Raw genomic sequence first — 14,410 nt, forward strand, 5'->3', positions numbered from 1 at the left:
ATTCAATTTACTTTTATTTCAGACTAATATTGTTATGCAAGTCATTGAGGTCCTATTCATCAGTTTTTCCTTCTGTGTTCTCAGATTAGATCATTTTTTGCAACTTAAATTTTTAAGTTCACTGACCCTTTCTTCTGTCATGTTAATTCTGCTATTAAGACCACCTGATGTACTCTTTTTTTTTTTTTTTTGGTATTTTTTTTTCCGGTACCGGGAACCGAACTCACAACCTTGAACTTGCCAGGCAGGCGCTTTGCCGCTGAGCTAAATCCCCAGCCCCTCTTTTTTTTCTTATATTTTGTTGTACAAATCCCTTTTTGTACATAGTTTTCAGTACTGTTGTGACTCCTTACCTATTCACTTATAAGCAGATTTTCTTTTAATTCAGAAAATGTATTTACCTTATCTGCCTTAAATCTTTGTTTAAAAATACTAATGTCGATATTATTTGGGATAGACGTGGGGGCTCTGGGGATAAAAACTAAAACCTTGCTCATGTGAAGCATGCACTTTAGCACCGAGGTAAACCTCCACGCTTGTATTATTTTAGATTTGGTTTTCTTTGGTAGGTCTTTTTTGTCATTATAGGTAACTTTTAATTGGCAAGTTTTTATCTTTTTGCAAATGATAAAAAATTTAGTTTCCTATAGCTAGAATTCTGAGTTGCAGACAATATAAATTTTACTTAAAGCCCATTTTAAAAAAAGATTCAAATTCTAACTCTGCAATCTATAGCTGGGTGTTTGGGCAATTCATTTAAGCTCACAGTCTGTATTTGCTCATTTTTTAACTGAAAAGTTTTAATTACATAATGGACATTGTGGATAATATGGAAAGACTCTAGGTTCTCTTCTCTTCCTCTGAAGAACATTGAAATTTTGTTGTAGAAAATAGTTAACTCAGTAGAACTCACATTAACAATTGTTTCCCCTTTGTCTGATAGCACTTAGAACTATGCTCAGTTATTGTAAGATTCAAGCTATTTCTTTTTGCTTCATTGTAGGAATCACACCCTATATCTAAAGCTCGCAATTTACAAGAATTTGGATGAAAGAGGGATACTTTTTAGGATCCCCTCCCCATGTTTCCTTTCATTCTAGCATATCTTCACTCACTTTCTAGCCATTCTGGCATCTTCACCTTTTTTCTTGAATTATCAAGCCAATACAACCATGGCTTTTTGTCATAGTTCTAGCCAATTTCTGCAATGGAGACTGGGAGTCATACTCAGGAGAAAAAAGCATATTAATGTAAATTCACCCAGTGTAATTCCTTTCTTGTAAGGATAAAGTCTGCCTCACCTTCTTCCTTTGATCACCTTCCTGTGTTCTAAAATAGTTTTTAATACTTTGTCCAGAATGTTTCTTTCTTATCTCTAATGGATCAATCTGATAAAAGACATTGCACTATTATTGAAATGAATCACTCTTAAGTCTTCTTAGCACTATGGAAAGCAACTTATTGCAAAACAGCTCCCCTAAAACTAATGGTACCCATATGTCTTCTGTAAAACAATATTTACTTCACATTAATGGCTGTTCTATTAAGGAGGAGAGTGGGTTATACAATCAAATGAGCCCTGGATAGTACTGCAAAAGCAGCAAACAAATGGATCTGTTTGCACCAAGATTTTAAGCATCTTGAGTATGCTAATGGATCTTCTATATTCCTAAACAGTATAGATCCTAGTGATATTGTCAAGCCTTTCCATACATATTTAGCAAATTCACTCATTCAAAAATATTTATTGAGTTCCAAAGTGTGGGAATTACAGTATGCTCCTGTCTCCCAGTATAATTCTTTTTATGTTATAATTAACTATCATATTTAATTTTCAAATTTTACAGTCACTGACTCGGAATACCTATGTTTAGGCTTTTATGTTCTTACTAATATTCTTTTGTAATAATCGTATCTAAGCAATCAGAGGTGATTATATGGGAAAAGTAAAATAAATCATATATAAGTGTCTTCTCCCTCTTTTTGTCTATTGTCAGTAACTTCAACAAAATAGATAAGGAGTGAGCAGACAACAGTTCTCAAGCCAAATATCATCTGAGGCTTATTTTATGTGGTCAAAGACCTAGGAATTCTTTGGGTCACTTTTAATAGGCTATTTTTAAAACTAAGGAAAGAAAAGCTGGGGATGCAGATCATGGAAGAATGCTTGCTTCACATGTGGGAGGCCCTGGTTTTCATTCCCAGCACGGCAAAATAAAAGTAACCAAACAGAAACAAACCAAAAATATCAGAAAGAGATGAGGATATAGCTCAGTAGCACAAGTGCCTTCCTGGCAAGCACAAGGTCCTGAGTTTGATTCCCAGTTAAAAAAAAAATGTCATAAAGAAAATGTCACAGAGACTTTCTGTGCCTCAGAAAGCCTAAAATATTTACTACATGGCTTTTTTACAGAAAATATCTGCTGATCACTGAGATACAGACTGTATAAAATAAGTTCTCTAAAACAGTCAATGTAGTAGAATTTAATTTACTTACTTATGTGCTGAGATGGAATCTCTATTTTTTTTTTTTTTTTTTTTTTTTGGTTTTTTTCTGGTACCAGGAATCGAACTCTCGACCTCATGCTTGCCAGGCAGGCACTGTGCCGCTGAGCTAAATCCCCAGCCCTTATTAATCCCTATTTTTAAAATGTCTAAAAAATTAGTAGTTTAATAATTATACTAAGTTTACACAGGACCATGTCATATCTTACCTTTTCTCCTTTTACACCACTACAGTCACACTTTGACCCTGGAGAACACCCATAGCAAGCCTATAAGAAAGAGAAAGAAGGGGAAATAATTAAACAACCAAAATCCAACACTATAGAAAATCATACTATGACTTAGAACTCAACTGAATTTAGCAATCTATACGTGTAAAAGAAATACCAGAAAAATATCTGAAAAATATATACAAATAACAATCAATGGCTATCTGTGTTAAAGCTTTAACTTTTTATTATGTACATCTTATTATATACATTAAAATTATAAATATCTTTTTTAAAGATGTTACAGTGAAAAATAAATTAATCTAAATTTCTTGTAATATGATCTGTCAGTTTTCCACACTCTAAGAACTCATTTTTCTCTAAACATTGCTTGTAGGAAATCACCTTTCAACTTATATTAGAAATAACTTTGGAAATTGGCCAAGAATGGCTACTACTTAAAGTCACCTGGCTTCTCTGAATTCACAGCTTGAACAGAATATTACATCCAAGGGGAAGTGAGAAAAAAACAGGAAAATAGCTATCCTAAGTTTAGACAAGTGGAGTTCAAGCCAAAACTGATCAGAAGAGACAAAGATGATCAATACACATTGAGTAACTAAACAATTAAATAGGAAGAGATAACAATTACAAGGACATACACACCAAACGCTGGTGTCATTTTATAAAACAAAACTACTAGACATAAAATGTCAGATGTTCACCAAGGCAATTAAAATGGAGGATGTCAATATCCAAGTGTAACAGACAGATCAACTAGACAAAAATGACAACAAATAAATATCAGAGAAGAACCAAACTGTCAACGAAGTGGACCTAATACATTTCTATAGAGTGTTCCACCCAAGAACAACAAAATACACATTATTCTCAGCAGCACATCATACTGTCTCTAAAACACACCACATGCTACCACATAAGGCACACTTAAGTAAATGCAAAGCAACCAAATTATCCCAGGCATGTTATCAGATCCCAGTGCTATAACACTAGAAGTATATGGTTAAAAAAAAAAAAAAAACACAAAAATTACGCAAACTCATGGAAATTAAATAACATTTTCTTGAAAAACAGTTGGTCAAAGAAGAAATCAAGAATTTTCACAGTGCCAGTAAAACGTATCATAACTTATGCAACACAATGAAAGTAGTCCTAAGAGGGAAATTTATAGTTGTGAATCCCTACATCAGAAAACCATCTTGAGCCAAAATAAATAAACTAGTGATACACCTTGAGGTCATATAAAAAAAGAAACAACCAAAATCCAACACTATAAGGAAGGAAAGTATAAAGACCAGAGCAAAAATTAATGAAATTGAGACTAAAATACAAACACTATGATGAAGATTTGGTTCTTTAAAAGAATAAAGTTAACAAACTCATAGTTAATCTTACTAAAAAAGGAAAGAAAAGACACCAATCCAATCAATGAAATTAGAAATGAAAAACGGGAAAATTACACAGACTACTTGTGGAAAGACAGAACCAATATAGTAAAAATAGCTATACTTCCAAAACTGATACACAGATTTAACACAATGCCAGTCAAGATACCAATGGCATTCAATGCAGTACTAGATGAAATAATCCTAAAACTCTACAAAATTGGGTAAGACCTAAAACAACTAAAGCAAAACTAGAAAAAAGAGCAAGGCAGATGGAATCATAATCTCAGGCTTCAAATTGTACTACATAGCTACAGTGATATGAACTACACATTACTAACCAAAAAACAGTGAGGAACAAAATAGGGGATGCAAAAATAAGCTCAGGTACATTCAGCTACCTGATATTTAAGGAGGGGGAAAAAAACTTACACTGGGGGAAAGACTGGCTCTTTAACAAATAGTGTTTGGAAAACATGGTATCCAAATGTACAAGACTGAACATAGACCTGTGTCTCTAAATAGTAAACTAAAATCAAAATGGGTCCAAGAACTAAATATTAAACAGAAACATAAAATTTGCTGGAAGATAAAATCTGTAAAAATCTTGAAGATATAGGCATAGGCAAAGAATTTCTGAACAAAACCTTAATTGAACAAGAAATAATATAAAGAATCAACAAATTTTAAAATACCAAATTAAGAATCCTCTGAACAGAGAAATAAATAGCCAGCAGAGTGAAGAGACAACGTACAACATGGGAAAAATTTGCCAGCTTTTTCTTAGGCAGAGGACTATATTTAGAATATATACAGAATTTTAAAAATTAGATCATCCAAAATAGAAGGCCCAGTCAAAAAATGGGCAACTGAAATTCATAAACACTTCTCAGAATAAGTATACCTGGTGAAAAAATCTTCAACATCACTGGCCATTCAAGAAATGCAAATTAAAACAATATTGAGATTCCATTTTTCTCCAGAAATAATTGCTATCAAATAAAACTCAAATGATAGCAATTGCTGGCAAGGATGTGGGGAAAAAGGAATATTTCTTTTTTTTTTTAAATTTGAAAGAGTAGTAAATGAGGAACAAAGAAATAGAACAGTAGCAGCATACCAGTATCACAAACATAAATAAATCAAATCAAGAACATTCAAAGTGATACAGAGTCTCAAGAAAAAATAATACGAATCAACAGTGGTTGTTACATGGCATATTGCTATCCTCAACTACATTGCTCAGATTACCAGATGTAAGAATGGAAGATTGCTCAAGCCATTATAGGGAACAAGAAAATAATTCTTCAATAAAACAGTAGAGATAATACAGTTGCACTAGACAAGATGGTAGGAGTTCAGCATTGTAATTCTATTGCATATTGTTACCTTCAAATCAGTTGCTCAGAACACCAGACACAAGCATGCACAATCGATCACAACATAAAAACTTATGATCATTAACTATTCATTTCAGTGCACAATCAGACATCAGCAAGTTATCGCAGCTATTCATCTATATATTTATATTTTGTGTTCCTTTTTTTTTCTTCTTTCCTTCTTCCCAGTCATTCGTTCCTTTGAGTAATTTCTTTCCCTTTCCTATCATCTATTGTACGTTTTGACTTTCACCTAGTCTTTCAGGTTCCTACACCAAGGAGACAATATGATGTTTACCCATCTGGGTCTGATTTATGCCACTTAAGAGTATGGTCTCTAGTTGTATACATTTACCTACAAAAGCCTCGAGACTATCTTCTTTTAATAGCTGAGTAATACTCCGTTGTATAAAAATACCACATCTTTTTCATCCATTCCTCAGTAGATGGGCATCGGGGATGTTTCCAAAATTTAGCTATAATAAATTGTGCTGCTATAAACATGGGTGCACATATATTGCTATGGTATGATGTCTTCAATTCTTCTGGGAAAATACCCAGAAGGGGAATAGCTGGGTTAAATGGGACTTCCAATTCTAGCTTTGCGAGGAATCTCCAAATTGATTTCCACAGTGGTTTCACCAATCTACACTCCCACCAGCAGTGGAGTATGGTTCCTTTCTCCACACAGACTTTCCAGAATTTGTTATTCATTGATTTCTTGATGATAGCCATTCTTTCTGGGGTGAGATGGAATCTCAGTGTTGTTTGTTTGGTTTTTTTTGTTTTGTTTTGTTTTGTTTTTTTTTGTTTTTGTTTTTCTCCAGTACCGGAAACCGAACTCACGACCTTGCACTTGCCAGGCAGGTGCTTTGCCGCTGAGCTAAATCGCCAGCCCCCTCAGTGTTGTTTTAATTTGCATTTCTCGAATGACCAATGACTTCAAACATTTTTTCATGTATTTATTTGCCATTAGTATCTCTTCATTAGAGAAGTGTGTATTCATCTCAGATTCCCATTTTTGGATTGGGTCTTTGAACTTGGCAGCCCTGATTTTTTAAAATTCTTTATATGTACTAGAATGAAATCCTTCCTCTGAGGGGCAGTTGGCTAAAATTTGTTACCACTTTGTGGGTTTTCTTTTTACTCTGCTGGTGATTTCTTTAGATCTGCAAAAACTTTTCAATAAGATGAGATCCCAGTTGTTGATTCTTTGAAGTTTTTCCCATGCAGTGTGATCTTTTGTTCATGAACTCTTTGCCTGCCCCAATATCGTCAAGATTTTTACCCATTTTCTCTTCCAATAAATTTAGTGTTTCTGTTTTAATATTTAGATCTTTGATCCACTTTGACTTTAATTTAGTGCATGGTGAAAGACATGGGTCTAGTTTTAGTCTTCGGCATGTGGAAAGCCAGTTTTTCCAGCACCATTTATTAAAGAGGCTATCTTCCTTCCATTGAACATGTTTGGCACCTTTGTCAAAGATAAGGTGACTGAGTGTGTTTGTGTTGTACCTGCACCTTCTAATGTGTTCCAATGATCTTCAGGTCTGTTTTTGTGCCAGTACCATGCTGATTTTATCACAGTAGCTTTGTAATATAATTTTAAGCCAGGAATTGTGATGCCTCCTGCATTTCCTTTGTTTCCCAACATTGCTTTTGCTATTCTAGGCTTCTTCTGTTTCCAGATGAACTTTAAGTGTTTTCTCTAGATTTGTGAGGTATACTAAAGGTATTTTAATGGGGATTGCATTGAATCTATACGGTTTTGGGAGTATGGCCATTTTCAAAATGTTGGTTCTTCTTATCCATGAGCAAGGAATATATTTCCATTTTCTGATGCCCTCTTCAATCTCTCTTTTCAGAGTATTATAATTTTCACTGTATAGATCTTTTACTTCTTTTGATTCCCAGGTATTTCATCTTTTTAGATGCTATTGTGAAAGGTGTGATCTCCCTAATTTCTCACTCTGTTTGTTTCTTGTGTACAGGAATTCTATTGATTTTTGAGTGTTAACTTTGTATCCAGCTATGATACTGAATTTGGTTATTGAGTCCATGAGCCTTTTGGTGGAATTTTTGGGGTCTTTTATGTAGAGTATCATGTCATCTGTGAATAATGATAATTTCAATTCTTCATTTCCTATCCTTATTCTTTTTATTTCTCTCTCTTGCTTAAGTGCTCTAGCCAATATTTCCAGAACTATATTGAATAGGAGTGGTGACAGTGGACATCCTTGTCTTGTTCCTGATTTTAAAGTGAAAGCTTTCAATTTTTGACCATTTAGTATGTTAGCTGTTGGTTTATCATAGATGGCTTTGATCAGCTTCAGGTAAAGGCCATCTATTCCTATTTTCTGTAGGGTTTTCATGAATGAGTGTTGAACTTTATCAAAGGCTTTTTCTGCATCAATGGACATGATCATTTGATTTTTGTTCTTGGCTGCATTGACATGGTGTATTACATTGATTGATTTGCGTATATTGAACCATCCCTGCATTCCTGGGATGAATCCCACTTGGTCATGGTGTGTAATCTTCTTGATGACTTGTTGTATTCTGTTTGCTAGTATTTTATTGAGAATTTTTGCATCTATATTCATTAGGGAGATTGTCCTGTAGTTTTCTTCTTTTGGTTGGATCTTTCTCTGATTTTGGTATCAGGATAATACTTGCATCCAGGAATGACTTGGGGAGAACACCTTCCCTTTCAATTTCATCAAAGAATTTGAGAAGAATTAGTGTTAAATCTTCCCTAAATTGCATGTAAAATTCAGCTGTGAGTCCATCAGGACCTGCACTTTTCTTTATTGGCAAGTTTTTAATTACATTCTCAATTTCACTGGCTGACATTGAGTTATTCAGACTTTTTATATCTCCTTCATTCAGCTTTGGTAATTCATATGTATCTAGAAATACATCTATTTCCTCTGTGTTTTTCATCCTATGAAAGTAAAGATTTTCAAAGCAGGTATTGATGATTTTCTGAATTTCTTCAGGATCTGTAGTGATTTCACCCCTTTCATTCCTCACTGAGTATATTTCAGTTTTTTCTTTCCTTTTTTAAATAAGGTTGGTTAGTGGTTTATCTATTTTATGTATTCTTTCAAAGAACCAACTCTTTGATTCATTAATTCTTTGTATTGCTTTTCTTAGTCTCTGTTGAGTTAATTTCTGGCCTGAGATTTATAATTTCCTGCCTTCTTTGGGCTGTGGGTTTGACTTGCTCTTCTTTTTCTAGGAACTTGAGGTGCAGCATAAGATTGTTTATTTGTGCTTGTTCTGTTTTCCTAAGGTGGGAGTTCACTGCTATAAATTTCTCTCTGAGGATTGTTTTCATTGCATCCCACAGGTTCCTGTAGGTTGTATCTTCATTTTTGCTTGATTGTAAGTAGTGTTTAATCTCTACTTTGATTTCATCTGTGACCCACTTGTTGTTCAGGAGGATGTTATTTAATTTCCAACTCTTTATGGAGTTTCTGTGTTTTCATTTGTCATTAATTTCCAATTTCATTGCACTATGGTTTGATAGTATACATGGGCTAATTTCCTTTGCATTTACTTAAACATGTTCTATGTACTAGTATATGGTCTATTTTAGAGAATATCCCATGTGCAGCTGAGAATAATATGTATTCTGATGCTGTTGGGTAAAACACTCTGTAAAGGTCTACTAAGTCCATATGTTCACATGTTTGGTTTAGTTCTATTATTACATTCCCCATTTTTGGTCTAGTTCATCTATCTCTTTGTGACAGCGGTTTGTTAAAGTCCCCTGTTATGATTGTGTTGCTACTTATATCTTTTTTCATGTCTGTTAGAATTTGTCTTATATAGGTGGGTGCTACTATATTTGCTGCATAGATGTTTATGATTGCTATCTCTCCCTCTTGAAGCTTCCCCTTCACAAGTATGTAGTGACCTTCTTTATCTCTTTTGATTGTTCTTGGCTTGAAGTTCATGTCGTCTGCAAACAGAATAGCTACACCCACTTTTTTCTGGGTTCCTGTAACATGGAGTATTGTTTCCCATCCTTTAAGTGTATGAATCTCCTTTTGAGTTATATGTGTTTCTTGCATACAGCATATAGTTGTTTTTTTTTTTTCCTAATCGACTCTGATAGTTTGCTTCTTTTGGTTGGTGCATTGAGACCACTTACATTGATTGTTATAACTGATAAGTCCTGGCTTATCTTTGTCACGCTATTTTCCTGCTGTTGGAACCTCCTTTTTCCTTGTATTGAATTGCTTGCTCTGCTTGGTGGTTCCTTTCTGTTGTTGTTCTTGAAGTTGTGGTCTGTTTTATTTCTTTCTAGAATATATTTCAGTACTCTTTGTAGGATTGCATTAGCACTCATGACTTTCTTCAGTTGTTCTTTATCATGAAAATTTTATTTCTCCATTAAATTTGAGAAATAATTTTGCAAGGTACATCAATCTGTGTTGGAAGTTGTTTTCTTTCAGTACCTGAAACACTTCACTCCAAGCATTTCTTGCCTGGATGGTTTGTGTTGAGAAGTCTGCCGCGATTCTGATAGGCTTTCCTTTATAGGTGATCTGTTTCTTTTCTCTAACAGCTTTTCATATTCTGAGCTTTTGTTGAGTTTCTGGGATCTTCAACACTATATGTCTGGATGTTGATTTATTTGGGTTATGATTAACTGGAGTTCTATGTGCTTCACTTATCGGGATGTCCAATTCCTTTTCTATGCCTGGGAAATTTTCTGCTATTATTTCTGCAAATATTCTTTTGATGTCATTTGTGTTGACACCTGCTGTTTCATCAATACCTATTACCCTGACATTGTTTTTCTTTGCTTCATCTTGACGTTGTTGAATTGTTATTTCCTGGTTCCTTGTTGTTTTTAAGAGATCCCTCCTTTCACGTTCATTAGTGGCAATGCTGTCTTCAAGGTCTGAAAGTCTATCTTCAGCTTCATTCAGGTTATTTGGCCAGCTTTCAATGGAATTTTTAATTTATTGGACATCTTTTTACATCTGTTTCATACCTCCTAATTCTTTTCTATATTGTTCACTGAAGGTTTTGATTCCCGGTAAAAAAAAAAAAAAAAAAAAAAAAAAAACAACTTCACATACAAATAATGGGCCATATAGACTCTAAATAGTCAGGATCACAATAAATCTTCACCAAGGCATGTAATATTCAGGATTCTAGAAATTCAGCAGAAGAACAGATTATTAAAAGATATTTTAAGAACAGAATATTAAAAGTTAGTGAAAAGAAACAAATCACCTATAAAGACAAACTCATTAGAAATACAGCAGACTTGCCCATACAAATGTTCTGAAGTCAAGGAGATCTTTGAATGAAGTATTCCAACCCTAAAAGAAAACAACCTCCAATCCATAGTAATGTACCCTGCAAAACTATCTTTCAGAAATAATGGAGAAGTAAAATACTTCCATAACAGAGAAAAAAAGAAATTCATGACCACCAAACCAGTTCTCAAAAATGCTCTGAAGGATACTGTGGAAAGAGATAAAGAAGAGCACGATTCAAAGGACAGCAAAAGAAAGAAGCCAGCAGGCAGATCAATAAATAAAACAAAGGGGATAGACTGGGTATCAACAATAGGAAAATAATATGTGAAGGCAAGCCAAACAAGCAATTAAACAGAGGGAAAACACAGGGTAACAACAACAGGAACATAATGTTTGAAGGATAAATCAATAAAGATCAGTTATAACATCAATGTAAATGTCTCAATACACCGATCAATAGAAATAGACTCGAAGAATAGATAAAGAAGCAAGAACAAACAATATGCTGCATACAAGAAACATATTTATCACAAAAAGAAATTCATAGACTAAAACTCAAAGTATAGAAAATAACATTCTATGTAACATAAACCCAGAAAACTCAGGGGCAGCTATTTTATTTTCAGACAATGTGAACTTCAAGCCAAGACTGATCTTAAAAGATAAAGAAGGTCACTACATACTTGTTAAGGGAAAAGTCCAACAATAAGAGAGCAATCATAAATATATAGGCACCAAATAATATATTTCCATGACAAAGAACAGCTGAATAAATTCATGACCATAAAACCAGCTGTTCAGAATGCTCTGAACAACATATTAGAAAGAGAAAATGAAAACCACAACCACAAGAGCAACAGTAGATAGAAGCCAACAGGCAAGGCAAGCAATTAGAGGAGGAAGACAGGGAACCAATAACAGGAAAATAACATGAAAAAGGTAACCCAATAAAAATGAGTTATAAGCATCAATGTAAATGCTCTCAATTAACCCGTCAAAAGAAATAGACTGGCAGAATGGATCAAGAAACAAGACGCAACAATATGCTGCATTGAAGAAACACATTTAAGCCAAAAATAAATTCATACATTAAAAGTCAAGGATGGAAAACAATACTACATGCCACAAAGACCTAGAAAAAAAGCAGGGATAGCTATTCTACTTGCAGACCATGTCAACTTCAATCCAAAACTGATCAAAAGAGACAAAGAAGCTTACTAATACTTGTTAAGGGAAAACTACAAGAGGAAGATATAACAGTCATAAATATATATGCACCAAATACCAATGCACCCAGCTATATAAAACATATATTCACGGACATGAAAACTAACACAATTGTAGTGGGGTACCTTAATACCCCACTCTCACAAATAGATCAACTAGAAAAAAAATCAACAAAGAAATATCAGAATTAAACGAAGCCTGGCTTGATAGATGTTTATAGAATGTTCTACCCCAAAACATCAGGATACATATTCTTCTCAGGCGCACATGGAGTGTTCTCCAAAACAGACCATATATTAGCCCATAAATCATGCTTAAGCAAATGTAGAGGAACTGAAATCATCCCATGCATACTATGTGACCACAGCACAATGAAACTGGAAATCAATGGCAAAAGAAATCACAAAAACTACTGTAGCACATGGAAATTATACAACACCCTTCTGAAAAGCCAAAATGTCACAGAGGAAATTAAAGATAAAATTAAACAGTGTCTCCCATTAAATGATAAAACACCAATTCAACATACCAGAACTTATGGGACCCAATGAAACCAGTCCTAAGAGGGAAACATATAGTGCTGAACTGTCACATCCGGAAAACAGAATGAGCTCAAATAACCTGATGTTGCACCTCGAATTCCCCAAAAAAGAACAAATCAAACCCATAATTCATAAGAGGGAGGAAATTATAAACATAAGAACAGAAATTAATGTAATTGAGACTAAGAAAACAATACAATCAATGAATCGAAAAGTTGGTTCTTTGAAACAAATTTGATAAACCATTAGACATCTTCATTAACAAGAATAAAGAAAAAACACAAATTTAAGCAATTAGGAATGAAAAGGGGGAAATCACAATCAGTCCTACAGAAATCCAGAAGATCATCAATACCTACTTCAAGAACCTGTACTCCAATAAGGTAGAAAACACAGAAAAAAATAGACAGATTCCTAGACAAAATCAAATAGTCAAATTAAATCAAGAAGATATAAAAAATTCTAAATAACCCATTATCACCCAATGAAATTGAAAATGTAATTAAAAACTTACCAATACAGAAAAGCCCAGGCAGGCCCTGATGGACTCACTGTTGAATTCTACAAGAAATTTAGAGAACAACTAGTGCCACTAATGCTGAATCTCTTCGAGGAAATTGAAAGGTAAGAAATACTTCCAAAATCACTCCTGGAAGCAGGTATTATCCTGATTCCAAAATCAGAGAAGAGGGCTGGGGATTTAGCTCAGCGGCAAAAGCGCCTGCCTGGCAAGCACAAGGTCGTGAGTTCGGTTCCCGGTACCGGAGAAAAAAAAAAGAAATCAGAGAAGAACCCAACCATAAAAGAAAATGATAGGCCATTCTCCTTAACGAATATAGATGCAAAAATACTCAGTAAGTTACTAGTCAACAGAATGCAATTAATCATCAAGAAAAATATACACCATAACCAAGTAGGATTAATCTCAGGTATGCAGAAATGGTTCAACATATGCAAAGCAATAAATGTAATACACCATATTAACAGAACCAAAGACAAAAATTGCAGGATCAACTCAACAGATGCCAAAAAATCATTTGACAAAATCAACACCCATTCATGATAAAAGCCCTACAGAAAGTTAGAATAGATGATCTTTACCTCAATCTGATAAAAGCTATCTAAGAAAAACCAACAACTAACTTAATATTAAATGGTCAATAATTGAAAGCTTTCTCTCTAAAATAAGGAAAAAGACAAAGATGCTATCACCACTCCTATTCAATATAGTACTGGAAACATTAGTCAGAGCAATTAGACAAGAGAAAGAAATAAAACGAATCAGCAGGAAAGGAAAAAGTTAAATTATCATTATTTTCAGATGACATAATACTCTACACAGAAGATCCCAAAAACTCCACCAAAAAGCTTCTAAATTTAATAACCAAATTCAGCAGTATAGTTGGGTACAAGGTCAACACTTAAAAATTAATACCATTCCTGTACAAAACAACAAATGCACCATTAGACAAAGTAGTGAAACAACGCCCTTCACAATACCATTAAAAATAGTGACAAATCAATCTAACAAAGGAGATAAAAGATGTCCACACTGAAAATTATAATACTCTGAACAAGGAGAGAGAAAACTACATGAGAAAATGGAAATATATCCCTTGCTCATGGGTAGGAAGAACCAACAAAGTAAAAGTGGTCATACTCCCACAATTTCTATACAGATTTAATGCAATCCCAATCAAAATCTTATTAGTTTACCTGATAGGACAAGAGAAACCAATTCTAAAATTCATGTGGCACCAAAAGAGAGCTAGCATGGTAAAAACAATCCTAGGCAACATAGGCAAAGCAGGGGGCATCATACTTGAGTTGAAGTTATATTACAAACCTACCATGATAAAA

The 14,410-nt window shown here is 34.0% G+C and overlaps 1 protein-coding gene across 5 annotated transcripts in view; it reads right to left on the minus strand.

Moving 5' to 3' along the window:
- Col4a5 (collagen, type IV, alpha 5) overlaps positions 1-14,410 on the minus strand; it is a 240,931-nt gene that overhangs the window by 151,991 nt on the left and 74,530 nt on the right. For all 5 annotated transcript variants that reach the window (XM_013504524.1, XM_005404675.1, XM_005404674.2 and 2 more), the window contains one exon: positions 2,715-2,774. In XM_013504524.1, the coding sequence (XP_013359978.1) occupies positions 2,715-2,774 (60 nt within the window). The remainder of the gene's footprint in view (positions 1-2,714; positions 2,775-14,410) is intronic.

Source organism: Chinchilla lanigera, unplaced genomic scaffold, assembly GCF_000276665.1.
Source record: "Chinchilla lanigera isolate Chin_1 unplaced genomic scaffold, ChiLan1.0 scaffold00089, whole genome shotgun sequence".
NCBI lineage: Eukaryota > Metazoa > Chordata > Mammalia > Rodentia > Chinchillidae > Chinchilla > Chinchilla lanigera.